The sequence below is a fragment of the Cygnus atratus genome, chromosome 22, assembly GCF_013377495.2.
Source record: "Cygnus atratus isolate AKBS03 ecotype Queensland, Australia chromosome 22, CAtr_DNAZoo_HiC_assembly, whole genome shotgun sequence".
NCBI lineage: Eukaryota > Metazoa > Chordata > Aves > Anseriformes > Anatidae > Cygnus > Cygnus atratus.
In genome coordinates this window covers 4,490,128-4,503,950 of record NC_066383.1, presented here as the reverse complement: position 1 = coordinate 4,503,950, position 13,823 = coordinate 4,490,128, and the positions used below count along the sequence as shown (strand labels likewise).

The 13,823-nt window shown below is 55.1% G+C and overlaps 1 protein-coding gene across 1 annotated transcript in view; it reads left to right on the top strand.

Annotated features, from left to right (window-relative positions):
- GRIK4 (glutamate ionotropic receptor kainate type subunit 4) overlaps positions 1 to 13,823 on the top strand; it is a 108,283-nt gene that overhangs the window by 79,642 nt on the left and 14,818 nt on the right. Inside the window, exons 10-12 of the mRNA XM_035555685.1 lie at positions 4,868 to 4,975; positions 5,696 to 5,899; positions 13,678 to 13,791. Of these exons, the coding sequence (XP_035411578.1) occupies positions 4,868 to 4,975; positions 5,696 to 5,899; positions 13,678 to 13,791 (426 nt within the window). The remainder of the gene's footprint in view (positions 1 to 4,867; positions 4,976 to 5,695; positions 5,900 to 13,677; positions 13,792 to 13,823) is intronic.

The window sequence follows — 13,823 nt, the reverse complement described above, 5'->3', positions numbered from 1 at the left end:
GCCTCCTGGAGCAGCCCTGCTCCGAGAGCTGCGTTACCCCTGGCAGCCCTGCCGATGTAGCTCAGCTCCTCACTTGGGTGACAGAAACGATGGCTTTTCCTTCCCATCACTGAGTAAGCATCCCTGCTTAGAGAGGATCTCCCCTTCCCGGGCAGGTGATGGTGTGAGGTCCCTGCCTGTACTTCAGGTGGGGCTGGGTCGCTCTGTGCTGTCCCTACTGACCTTTTCCCTAGCTTGCAGGCTTGCTTTGGGGTTGAAGGGTGGTGCTGGTTCCCAACCCTCTGCAGTGGGAGGGCTGCAGACCCCCTCGTGCCTCTTCTCTCCCCTTTGCCCTGTGGTCCCTCAGTGGTGATGAAGCGCAGGATGAGCGATGCCGTGGGGTGCTGGGGGGCATCCCAAGGAAACGGGACCTGGTGCCTAAAAGACAAATATCTCAGCTCTTCCTCCACAAACCCAATGAAAGGGGAAAGCCATTTGTGATCTGTTGCATGCAGGAGGTTGGTAAACAAACAGCTTCACGTTTCGGAGGTACCCAGGAAGCCTGGGCTGGAGCGGAGTGTTTTCAAAGTTCCTGTCAGAGAGTGATGGTGACAAATTGCTGCGAGTCACAGCGACACAGCGCTGGAACGGCAGGGCAGTCCCTTGGTGTGTGCAGCTGCCTGCTGGGAGTGTTTGGTGGCTGCGAGCCCTCTCCATCAGGAGTTTTTCTGCCTAAAACCTGCTCCGTCTGCCCACAGCAGCCTTTCTGCCGCCGGCTCTCCCCTTCTCAGGCAGCCCCACGGAGGATCTCGCCTAGCAGCAGAGCCACGTGGGACCTGCTCGCAGGTTTTAGGGACTGTCACCCACGTACCCAGCTGGGACGGTGGCCCCAGATACTGCTGCGATCTCCTCCACGGCTGCAGAGGGAAGCCGAAGCCCTGGAGGCTGCAGCCTCTCCACCATGCCATAGGTGGTTATCTTCTGCTCGCCAAGCAGGCTTTCTGGGATGAAAATAACTAAATAAATCATTAGAAATCATTTAATTAAACCCATCGCGAGGGGACAGGGTAAGGAACAGGCATTCACATCCTGGGGGCAATCTTGTTCCCAAGGGCTATATTAGCTGATTTGTCCAGGCTCTCGTTTGAAACGCTCCTATTCCCTTCTTATTTTTAATCAAGCTCACGCTCTCTGCCCATTTCTCTCTCTTTCTCTCTCCCACCCTCTCTCCTTCCATCTACCGAAGCCACAGGGACTTCCAGCTCATCAGCTTTGATAGAGAATTCACCGAATCTTGAAGCTGATCCAGATCTCAGCCAGCAAACAAATTAGAGACACTTAGATTTTAAAATTTGCTGTTGCTTTTGGGCAAGGAGAGACAGGGCTTTTTGACATCCAATTCTTAATACATTTATGTAACGCACTGAACGTGTTTTTTCCTGATTTAGCTTAACTAGTGGAAATTTTTCCCCAGCCATATGAAAGCTGCTCTCTGCTCAAAGAATGCCCAATAAAGCACAGGCTCATTAATGTGTCGGTGATCCATAGATCTGACAAGGACTGAGTCGGTAAATGTCATCTTTTTATTTTCTCCCTTTCTTTGCCCATACAAAAAGCATCACTCAGGCTTCTGGGCAGCGATTTGCACTGAATGCCGCGCTGAGGTTTGGCAGCTCAACAAGAGGGAATGAAGAGGGGCTGGGACTTGCCTGGCCCTGGGGAAAGCGAGAGGAGAGGCAGGGGGAGCTGGAGCCCCACGAGGGGCAGCTTGTCCCCAGCTCTGGCTGCGATGTCCTCGCGTCTAGCTGACTGCTGGCGTCCAGCTCTGGAGCAGTGGAAGTGACGGGGGTGCCTAATTGCGGTGTTGATGAGCTCCAGACGAGCTACCAGCTGATAGCTCCGGGACCCTCCGCAGTCCCCGCCGCATCAAGCCTTTTTAACGGAGAAGCGGCTGATCGGTCTCGGCGGGGCTTGCTCCTCTTTAGCACGGGTTCGGAGACGGACCCTGCCATCGTCCATCCTGCCTGGGCGATGCCGGGTGTCAGTCGTCTCCTTTGGGGGACAGGGGAGCTCTGGGGGGGCTGTGTGCGCGCCTCGGGGTTGGGCGGGTTTCTGTAGCTGGCTCTCTGTGTGTCCCCTGCCAACTTCTGCCTGCTTGCCTCCGTCTTGCAGTGTCCTTCAGGAGTCCCAGCCACCTGGCAGCTTTGCGCAGCGCCCTCTGAGGGTTTTCCTTCATTTGTTTGCTTTATTCCCCTTTCCACCCCCCTCTCCAGACACTAATTCCTTCCTCGCTAGGCTGACGGAGGCACCGTGTACCAAGTACCCACTTAATTACATCTCCTGCTGGCACAGGCCCTTCCCATCAGTGCCAACAGGATCTCCAGGTGTAGGCCTGATGAGAAATGGGAGCAGTTCGTGCTCCTTCCTTTTCCTGGGGCCACAGAGGAGGCGGGGGGGTGATGGATGCGATCCTCAGGACGGTGCTTGCTAATCGTAGCCCAGAGGAGAGCTGGGTTCGCTGCACTGGAGACCTGCCTGGTGTAAGACATCCACGATCAAGGCTGGCTTTACCTTAATTTTTAGGTAAAAGAATTAGGGCCTCCTGAAGTTTATGGAGAGGTCTTGCCATGTTGTCTCTCGCTGCCGTTCGGGCCTGCGGGGCACTGAGCAGCAGACTTCATTAAGATCATTAGTGCGAGGGGCTTTTTGTCATCCTGTGCCACGAGGAGCTCGCGAGCCCAGGCATCATTAACGTGGCCGTGTCTGAGCGGAGCAGCTGAAGGATTAAAGGAGCAAGCCACACTTGCGTTGCTTTAACTGCTGGTAATTTTCTCCAGAGATAAGAAATCTTTAAGTGCCACCGATCCCAGTAATGCCTTGTGCACAGCAGCTGATTTGAGGGGCCTCTCCTGCCTGTGGGGATGGGGCAATGTCAATTCCTTGCTTGTCCCAGGCTCCAGCAGCTGCTTTTTGGGCTGGTTTGCACTGAAACGGGGCGTTCGCTCCCTGCTGATCACAAGGGCTTATATCAAGAAAGGTCTCCTGCCCCAGGACCCTTTGCAGGCGTTGAGGGCAGGATGGGCAGAGCGGGGCTGAGCGCAGGAGGTGCTGAGGGGGTCTGCTCCTTCAGCTCCTCCGATCGTTGGAAGCCCTCTTTCGGATTTTTCAGCCTGTTTATTTCTGGCTGGTTTCTATCTATTTATTTTTGCGCTAACGCTATCGTTTTAGCTTCAAAATCTGTTCTACCTCTTTTTGTATGGGCCTCCTCCACCTGCTGTATTTTTACAGACCAATCGCAGCCTCTACTAAAAACTCCCGCGTCCTAAAAACTCTTAAGTCCTAGTCCGGAGCCTTAACAACACAACCATCTTAACCACGTCTGGGCAGAGCGTTCGATTATCCCCTAACGCGTTCTGCAGATGAATGTGTTTTCTGTTTTTCAGAGGCTCTTTATACGTAGATAGAGATGATTAAAATCACCTTGACATCCGTCTTGCAGGAGAGCGGGGAGATCTGAGGATCCCAGCCATCTTCTGACACGTCAAACTTCAGATGTGGCGAACAGCACGAGGAGTCAATTAGTGGCATTGTCACCCTGCGAGGGGACAGTCGTGAGCTGGAACAAGCCAGGATGGGGTGGAAGGACCCCGGCACACGGGAGTGCTTGGCTTTGGTGCTGTGTTCAAAGCAAGGTCAAATCCACTGCGCTGTCAGAGGAGGAGGCAGTCAATTAGTCTCAATATGCCAGCAGGGGAGGGAGGAATCTGAGAACAGCGAAGGCTGTTAAAATTAAAGTTAATCTGTCACTAATCTCCGCTTGTGAAGTCTAGGAGGGGGGAAAAACAACGAGGCGATGTTTATGACTGCTCTCTGGCTCAGAGAGGCAGTTAGAGCAGAGGGGTTTTCGTTCAGCAGCCGCTGCAAGAGGCGAGCACCTTGGCGCGGAGCTGGGGAATGCAGGCTGGGTGAGCTCCCTGTCCGAGAAGTGACTGGTAAATTCCCGGTTTGAGACTCTTGTTCCCAGAGATGTGTCCTGCCCTGCAGTGTGACCGTGCTGCTAGGAGCGTGATGGGAGTTAAGCCACAACCAGCTGTCAAAACAACAGGATGCCCAAGACCTGATCCAGTACAGCCATCACTGTGCCTCCATCTCCCCTCAGGGGCTCAGTGCCCCCATGCTGGGTGCAGCCCCCAGAGGTGCTCGCAGCCCGTTCAGAGCTCCTTGCCACAGTGAGCGCCTTTAGCAGGGCGTTGCTGATGCTGCAGAAGGTGCTGAGCTGGCAGCTCGGAGGAACGATCCCTGTTGTGTTACCCGCAAGGGCTTGCTCCAGCAGCCGGGACGATTCAGCCCCCACTGGCGTGGCGGTGCTTTCAGGCTGCGTTCGGCTCAGCACAGGGGCTTGGAGGTGACTGCGAGGTCCTCAGCCATCCGTCACGCTGTAGGCAAAGCCCTGACCGCGAGAGGATTTGCTTGAGCCCCACATTTATGGAGGAGCTGTGAAGACACGTGTGCATTTTGGGGTCAGCCACCACCTCTCCCGGCTGTACTTCAGTGGTGTTGGAGGACTTCGGCTGGGGCAGCTCTTCAGCAAGTGGTGGGCTGGGACCTGATGGGATCAGAGAGGATCTACAGAAGAAAAAGGAGAGAGGAAAGGGTCTCAGGGAGAGCGAGCTGGCCTCCCTCAGCTGCAGGTCTACGTATGAGACAATAAAAGGCTCTTCTAGGGGGCATAAGGGAGCAGGATCCTGATATGCAAGCTCAGTAACGGAGCGTTCACAAATACCTTTTACAGGGCCAGCCGGATGGTTGTCAGTCACCGGAGCCATATGGTGGGAGCGTACAGTAATTTGTCCTGTAAATTTCCTTATTGTGCTGTTTCTCTCTCCAGATCGGCCACTGGCACGTTTCTGAAGGACTCAGCATGGACAACAGGATCTTCTCCTCCAACATATCCGACAGTCTGTTCAACACCACGCTCATTGTCACCACCATCCTGGTAAGTGAGGGGGTCACCTACAGTTCCCATTAGCTCGTCGCCAGCCCAGTGCTTAGGGGTGTCAATCAGCTGCAATATTATTCTCTCCTCCTACCCCCCTCTGCCCCCAGCATGCAGTGTTGCACACTGATTTCATAAAGAACAGACGATCAAATCTCTAATTACAGCACTGAGGACAATTCATGACAGTGTAATTAAACTCAAGTTGATGTTTCATATGGAAATGATATTTGATGAGTTCAGAAGCAGCTGGGGAGAGGGCTGGAATGGGGATAAGTTGCCATTTTACATTCATCTCTGAATGATGTTCTTGTTGTGTGTACAGCTGGTAAGTTGGAAGGGACAGTTGTCCCATCTACCCATAAAAATTACTAAAATTGGCTGAGATGGGCGCAACTTCTATGAACCAAGACCTCACGGGTACAGGCAATGCACGCAATTACCCTTATAGAAGTTCCCTGTCCGGTGCTGGGCTGGCACCCATAATTTTTTCCACTACTTCTGCTGGAAGACCCTCAAAACCCCGAAGCACGCTGGGCGTTATTCCCTTGCATCCCACTAAGTTTGCTGAAAGAGAGGCCGAGCTGGAAAAGTTGGCCCAGGTGCCCCGTATCAGAGCTTTCGAATCCCAGCCCCTGCAGGGAGCCCCCTCCCAGCTGCGCCGTGCTGCTGGGACGCCCCGGCTAAGATGGGAATGACAGCTGCCCAGTTTCGATGCAGGAAAACCCGTACTTAATGCTGAAGTGGAACCATCAGGAGCTGGAAGGCAACGACCGCTACGAGGGCTTCTGCGTGGACATGCTGAAGGAGCTGGCCGAGATCCTGCGCTTCAACTATAAGATCCACCTGGTCGGCGACGGGGTGTATGGAGTCCCGGAGGCAAACGGCACGTGGACAGGGATGGTTGGGGAGCTGATTGCTCGGGTAAGTGAATTAACCGCTCCTTTTAGCTGTGCTCTAGTGGGACTTGGCAACGGCAAAGCCTGATGCTTTCTTAAGTGCTCCAGGATGATAAGGATGGATGGGGGTTTTAGTCTGCGTGCAAGGCTCTGACCGGAGGATCCCTCTTCAGTGTTTTCTCCCGGTTGTAAATGCAGTTGTTGTGTCAGTGTGACAGTGTGCGAAGTCACGGCGGGTGCTAGTGCCCCTGGGTGCTCTCAAGGCTGTTTGCTTTGCCTGCACTCTGAGATCCCTGCTCGACACCGAGTGGTGTTTGGTTATTTTTTTCACAGTGGAAAAAAATAATGAAAACTTGACATAGGAAAATGTGCAGGTACTGGCAGGGTGGGCAGTAGAAATCAAAGCAAACTTGCGAAAAGGCACTGTTTGAGCAGGGAGGGAAGGGAGTAAGAATCCCATTTCTACCCAGAAAAGTTTGGGCAGGTTCATTTCAGCACCTCGACTTCCGGTATTGTTTTTGGAGAGGAACAGTTTTTGCTCACTGTGCATGGATCGAGCTCTGTTCACATTCCTCCCCGTGGCAGTGATGTAGCCCGAGAGCTGCCTGCTTTTGCTGGGTCTGACAACACTTTGTGCGTGTGCACGCTCCTGTGCCCCCCTCCCTGCTCTTTGTTTTCCTCCGCAGCTAAAGGTGCTCCTTCCCCTGGGATCCCGGAGCTTAAACACAGTTGATGAAATGCTCCGAGATCCTTAGTAAAACAGGCTTAGCCAAAGCCAACATTAAGATTGATGCCATTTAAACCGATTCTTCCTCGCTGGGTTCCGCGCTGCCTTGTCATTACTGACGTGCCTGCGAGAACCCGGTGACAGTTTCTCAGCTGGTGGCAAATCCGCGGGGAGGTGTGTTTGTGATAACCCTCAGCGCTGTGCCAGAGGAGCACCCGAGCCACCCCATCACTACCCTTACGGCAGCGGTGGGTCCTGCTGCAAAGCGGAGGAACGCGGACCCGATTCCATCCCTCTGGGGTGAGCATCTCTCCATGATGCCCCCCAGCATCCCGCTGCTTCTCCCCCAGCAGGCAAAGGGGGCCTGGCTGATGCTCCCTCCTCCCTTAGCAGCTCCATTTGAGTGTCCCAAGCCAGGTGGGAACAGCTCCGGGTCTGAGCGAGGTGCTGAGGGGCAGGGTACGTGCTCAGGTCCCCGTTCAACCGATGCCACCACCTGGGTCGTCCTTCCCGGCACAGCGCGAGCTCGGTGCCAGCTGAGATTCCTCCTCCGCAGCCTCTGGTGAGGAGCCTCCTGTACGGCTGTTTGCAAATGCTCTGGGCTATTGGCATAGTTTTCGTGCACCTCTCGCTCTGTGTATCCGCACGCACAACTACGTGTCAAACGGTTCTGCAGCGCTTCTTCTGGGAGGCGAGAAGGAGCAGGGTGTGATGTGTGATCTGGGCGGGCAAGGAAGGGAACAGCCGTCGGGTTTTTGGCCTGCTGGCCCTGGCAGCACCTCCCCGTTAGATGGGAGCTCCTGGAGATTGCTTTTGGTAGCGGTAAGTGTTTTAACTTCATCTTCACAGAGAAACAAATTGTTTCTCCTTCAGCTCGAGCTTTATTTAGGAGGATTTTTATTTCTGCTTCTGCAGGACAGAGCTGGCAAATCTGTGCGAGGCTGAATCAGAAATCGGAGATGAGAACAGGCGTTCTCTGCTTGGTTCTCTCTAGGCCCTTCAGAAGCTTTAGAAGGGTGATTTCAGCGAGTTTTTGATGGGTCCCAGGCCTGGCAGGGCAGAGCTGGCCGTGTGCGTGCTGCTCTCCGTCCCGCCTGGAGGCTGAAGCACCAGAGGATGTGTTGGCTACCGTGTTCCTCTGCCAGGGGATTCATTCCTTGGGCACTTTTCTCCCTCCAGCTCAGCTCTGTGCAGCCTTGAGGGCATTAGTCAGGACACAAACCTGCCGCAGGGGTCAGAGCATCCCAAATCCTACCCAAAAGGAAAGCTTGCACCTGACTCTTATGCGGTGCTGTATTAATGTAAGGTAGGGATTCCTTCCTCGCCCCGATCAGCTTCTCATACAGTCAGCTTTGGCCAATGTGCATGTAAGTGTGCAGGACCAGAAGGTCGGAAAGTTACCCAGCTCCATGCAAAACCTTCCCTCTATTTTATTTCCATTTCTGTAACGCCCCCATGGCACTGAAGCTGCTCCGAGCAACTATGGGCTATCTGGGAAAAATATTTCATTTTACTGCTGCTGGATTGACCAGCTATTGATTTATTCCTTAGTGCTGAAAATTCTCTTACAGCTAATTGTGCGCTGTGATACGAGTGAGATGGTTTCTGTACAAACATCCATTTGTTGTTGACCCAAATTCACAAGTCGATAAGATTCACGAATCTGATTGACCTGCTCACAAAACCGATTAAGAGCTCAGGAGCACGAGGAATGGGATGGCTCGGGGGGGGTTGGAGGAGCTGCAGAGGTCCTGGCTCCAGGTCAGCAGCCGGACTCGCGCTCAGATTGGGAACCCTGTAAGCATCGTGGTCAGGTGAAGGAAATGCAGCCTGGGAGAAGTCACCTGGAAGGACTTGAACCCCTTCCTTAATGAAGATATCACAAATTTGGAAGCCGCCAAGCTAACCGGTCACCGTGCGCACGTGGGGCAGGACGGCTCAGCACCATTCCTGTCCCTCGAGTGAGCAGGGCAGCAGAGCTGCTCTCGGGATGGAGCAGGCTTCCCTGATAGCCCCGCTGGGTCTGGCACAGAAGACTTCAGTCTCCAGCAGCTGGGCTGACACCTTACACGCCTGCTATCCATAACGAGCAAACAGGGGGGAACAGCAAATCTTCCTCTCGCCTATTGTTTGCCTTTGGAGCCTTCGGGGACAACAGCACGGAAGGAATTACGTCTCACTTCTTCCTGCCGCGGTACGGAAGCCTGGCTTTGACTCCCCGATGGTTGTCTTGTCTTCCCTTTCTCTTCCCCAGCACGTCCTTGAGCCGAAATGAATTCGCTACTCAGCTACAAGCCAACGAGTGTATTTTCCAGGCGATGTGACAGCTCTCTCTTTGTTCCACCACGGCTGTACTCGCTGTCTGGGTAGCGGAGCGCCTTGGTGGCTGTGCTCAGCGCCTGTACATCAGCTCTCAGCACGCTGCTGGTGCTCAGCACCCTTTGCTCCTCCCGAGGAGCCGTGTTTGTGCCCGGGAGCGCCTGCAGCAGCAGCGCCTGCCTTCACCCACCTCGGGGCTGCCCCCGGGGAACAGGGCTAAGCTGACAGGAGGTGGCGTGGTCTTGCCAGGAGGCTTTACCGGCAGGAATGTGGTGCTGGGGTTTTGCTGTGAGGCCTCCCAGGGCCTCCCTCTGACAGCCGGACCAGTGCCCTGTTCAGCTGGGCACCAGCACCGGGTGCCTGTCCCCGCCAGCACGCTCACCTGAAGGACAGCACAGCCCGGGCAGGAGCACGCTCCGTGCAGACTTGGATTTCTTTTTCTGCAGCCTCTGTCAGCTGCCCAGGCATCTTTTGACGTTTAAATAGCAGGGCGGTGCAAGGTGGTGGGCGTGCTGGTGGGCTCGTGGACCAGGAGCTGGCCCTGCGGGGCATTTAGGTACAAGGGCCAGGTGCCACGGGGACAGCAGTGCTGGCCCGTGCCGTGCCCATGGGTACAAGCCCCATGGGTGGCGTGAGGCTGGTGGTGCCTTAGGGTGCATCAAGGGAGAAGGGGCTGGGGAGAGTGAGCTCCTGCCGTCCCCCCCTGCACAGCATCGTCTGGGGAGCGATGGGGTGCGGAGCAGTGCTGGGCCTTTGGCTTCTGCATCAGTGGCTTGAATCTGGCTGAGATCAGCAGCGATTAAGGCTCTATTTAAAGCAGGGGAGGTGAAGCTGTGCGTCTTGCAGTCCTGAAAGGACTTGAAGGCTTTGGGGTGAGGCTTTTCCAGCTCCACTGCTGTGACCAGGGGAGGTGCTTTGTGCTCCGAGGCCCTCTCCTCAGCTGCTCCAAGGATAGGGAATGGAGGAAGGGGATAAGAGGGAGAAGTTCTTCCAAAATTGGCGGAGTCCTGCAGTGGGTGTTGGTGTTCAGCGAGAATAAGCTGTGTGTGGGTGTCGAGAGGGAGGGAGGGGGGGGTCTATGTGTGTGCTGGGGGGCTGTCAACGTGCCGGGGGGAGCTGGGCAGGTGGGAGGGAGGTGTGGGTAGGCGAGTGGTGGAGGTCGGTGGTGTGCTGCTGCTCTTGTCGTGCACACGGTGTGCATGCTCACATCGCTGTGGTGTGAGCTGGGTGGGTGTCCCTGCCGGTCCTGGGTGGCTTTTAGGGTCCCCGTTCCGGGTGCGTCATCCCAGCTGGCTCTTGCCAAGGGCACAGGAGCACCTGGCAGAGTTTCTCCTCCCTAGAGATAGTGCAGGGGGAAGGCAGACCTGAGGCTGGTGTCTGCGCTCATTACTGATCTTCCCGTCCCCTTTTGTGGCTTTGATGGAGGGTGGCAGCCTCCGGGGCTTTCAGGCTGTCACTTTGCATACGGCAGAATTCACAGACGTCCTTCAAAAAAAAACCACAGTTTTGAGTGACCCTCACCTGGCCCTGGTTTTAAATGCAAGAATGTGCGTCCCTGGCGGCCTGCACAACCCGAAATAGCTCCTCGCAGATCAGATGGGCAGTCTGTGCATCAATCCAGCAACCAAACGGTGCCACAGGACAGGGCTGCAGACCTCACAGCAAGGGGACAGAATAAGAAATACCTTCCCCTGCCCTTGGCCACAGTGTGTGCTGTTGGCAGTACCGGCAAGGAGGGCACAGGGGATTTAGGAGCCGAGCTGCTGTTGAAGTCAGGGACTCATCCTCCTGCAAGAAATCCCAGGTTTGTGCTGCCGGAGCCACCCTCCAGGCGTGCGTTTCGCACCGAAGCACGGCCAGCCCAAAGCCTGGCGCCGCTCGGACTCTCCCCGCCGGCTGGAGGCTCGTGGGTGGCAGCAGGGCTGCAGCAGGGCCGCCCACCCGGCCCTGGTGTTTTGGGAATTTCGTCAGGATCGTTCCCGGCCGGGCTGCGCCTGACGTCAGGCCCCATTCATCACCATTAGCCTCCAGATGAGCCTTGTCAGCATCCGCAGCGAGGAGGCGGCTGCCTCCTCCGGACTGACAGTCCCCGCAATTTCCTTCGTAAGGCTGCTTTAATTGTTGTTCCTCCTCAGGAGCCCGGCTCAGCCTCCGTGTTTAACATCCTTTCCAGGGGCAGCACAAGCTTGTCTGCTGATGCCGGCAGATTCCACGGTTAGTGCCAGGTACGGTCATGGCGGCTCGTGCTTTTATCCCCGACGCCAGCCCACCTGGGCTTTCTCTCACCCAGTGAGAGTTTTGGCCTTGTCTGAGCGGTGCTTTGTTAAAGGAGCGCCTGTTTCTACTCCCCAAATGCTCTGGGTCTTTTTCTAAGCCGATTTCACGCTGACATTTATAGCTGCAACTGTGCTGAAGGCTGAAAATCCCACAGCGTTTGCCCCTCTTCCCCCCATCCTTCGCCTCCTGGTTTCCCTTTCCCCAGAGCTGGGACGCGGATGGAGCGCAGAAACACGAAACGAAACCCGTTTCTCCCCCAAATGCATTGTTCAGGCTGTAAAACGCTAACTCCCACCCGTGCTCGGGTGGGGAGGGGAGGAGAGCGCCGAGGTCTGCAGCGCTGCCTGTAACCAAGATACGCTGACCCCGGTGAATCACACGAGTTGGGTGAACATCAGGAAGCGAAGGCGAAAGCACGAAATGGATGACGGGCAGGCAGGGAGCACGCTGCGCGCCGTTCCCAGATCAAAGTTTCTTGCTGTCGGAAAGCAGCCCTGAAGTTGCCCGGCTTCTGAGCCTGGAGAGCGGAGGGAGAGGGAGCCTGAGGGAGCAGAGCCGCAGACAAAGCCGCCAGCAGCCAGGTCTCTGCTGCGCGGAGCAGCTGCCAAAGGAGGAGGCGAGCGTGGGTGTGCGGAGGTAACAGCAGCCTGCAAGTGGCTGGGGCTCTGGTGCTGCCTCCTGGGAGGACAAAAGTTGAGACAGCAGGGAAAGAGCCGAGGGAGAAGGGCTTTAAAAGAGCAGAGGGAGATGGGCTCTAGCTGCCTTCACACCATTCAGCACAGGCAGCGGGTGCACCCCGTGAAAGCCCATGCCCACGGGATGTTCTCCAGGTGCTTCAGCCCGATCCTTTAGCGCCCCGTGGCACTTTTTGGAGAACTGGGAGAGGAAATCCATTGTCAGGATGAGCTGTATCTTCACCAGGGGCGTTGCTGGCAGAGCTCTCCCCGGGACAATGGTACCTGCAAACCCTTTTAACGCAGGCAGGAGAGGGTCAGGAAGCTTGAGGCTTTCCCTGCAGATAAAATTCCTCACATGCCATGTTCCGCAGATGAATTGATCCCATCTTTGTAATCTCCTGGTGTTTACATAGGGCTGAACTGCTCACACTCGATGCTATGATTGCTGGTGCCTTTTAAAAACCCTGTGGGTAAACGTCTGGCTAGGCAGAAATCCTCCCCAGCTCATAATTCACTCCAGCCTGCACCTCCCAGGAACCTGCAATAGCTGCTGGGAAACAATTGCAAAAATCCGGCAGTGGGCTTGTCCAATAAAGCCGTCCTGCACAGGCTGTGAAATATCACCTTCTCCATGCCCCGTGCCCCTTACCTGCTAGCGGGCAGGCTTGCTGATCCCCTTGCCTTTCTTTCCCTTTTCCTCCTGCCTTCAGGCTGCAGTGAGGCTGCCCTTTGCTCCTGCAGCTCCTGCCTTTTATTGGCCCGTCCTCCCCATCTGCCTCAAAGTGGTTTTGGGGCCGCGGGAGTGAAAGACGTGGGCAAACCTCAGCCAGGAGGCACTTGGCCCTGTTTTTCTTCAGGAAAAAGAAGCGAGAGCAGCAGGGGCAGAGAGCGTGGCACGAGCGGTGCACCAGCAAATTTGCCTTTGAGTGGTGCATTTGCAAGTAGGGCATGGATCCAGGGAGATAAGCCGCATATTTTATCGGGTCTTCAGGCCTGATGGTGCCTTAGCTTCTGCACAGACCTTATGAAACGCGGGGACAACATGTGCAAATAGCTTTTCTTCCCCCCCTCCTCCCCTTTTTCTTTCTTTCCACATGCATAATTGTCATCCTGCAAAGCAGGCAAACAAATGTATAAGAGAATGGAGGAGGTTTCATTTTTATAGAAAGCAATTACCGACATTAAAAGAGCTACAGTAATAAATATAAGGAATTTGAATTTTAAATATTATCTATATTACAAGGGTATTAACGTTGGAATAAATTTTACACACCCCCCCCCAATCTCATTTGGTTTGCAAGTCAATCTGGAAATTTTTACGCCAGTCCTCCGAATTTTTTGGAGTCTGAGCTGCAATTTTGGGAGTCTGGGTTTGGCAGGCTTGTAAACTTCATGACTCGGGGTTTGTGAGCAATAATGGTGCTTTGTTGTGGTTTCCTACCTATGGTGCTTGCAAGTAACAACAGCCTTGTCTGGAAGGGAAGGGGGCGGCTGTGTTTAACGGGGGCTTTGGAAGCGGGAGGCTGCAACCCACAGCTACAGAGATGCAAAGAGTGGTCCGGAGCACGAGGTGGGTTATGCTTTGGGGTGTCCGTGTGAAACACGCTGGGTGAGCATGGACATCACCAGGAAAACTGCTGCTTTCCCCAGAGCCACGTCTTGCCCTGCAGCAAACGCACCCCGTCCCATCGGGATGGGACACCCACCTTCCAGGATCGGGTGCATGGCCCTGGGCGTGCTGTGCCCCCTTCCCTGCCTCTTCCCAGGCTCAGGGTCCTCATCTCTGCTCTCCTCTCTCTCCAGAAAGCCGATTTGGCAGTGGCGGGGCTGACGATTACCGCGGAGCGGGAGAAGGTGATTGATTTCTCTAAGCCATTCATGACTTTGGGAATTAGCATTCTCTACCGAGTTCATATGGTAAGCGACTTATTTTATAGCCATTTACGTCC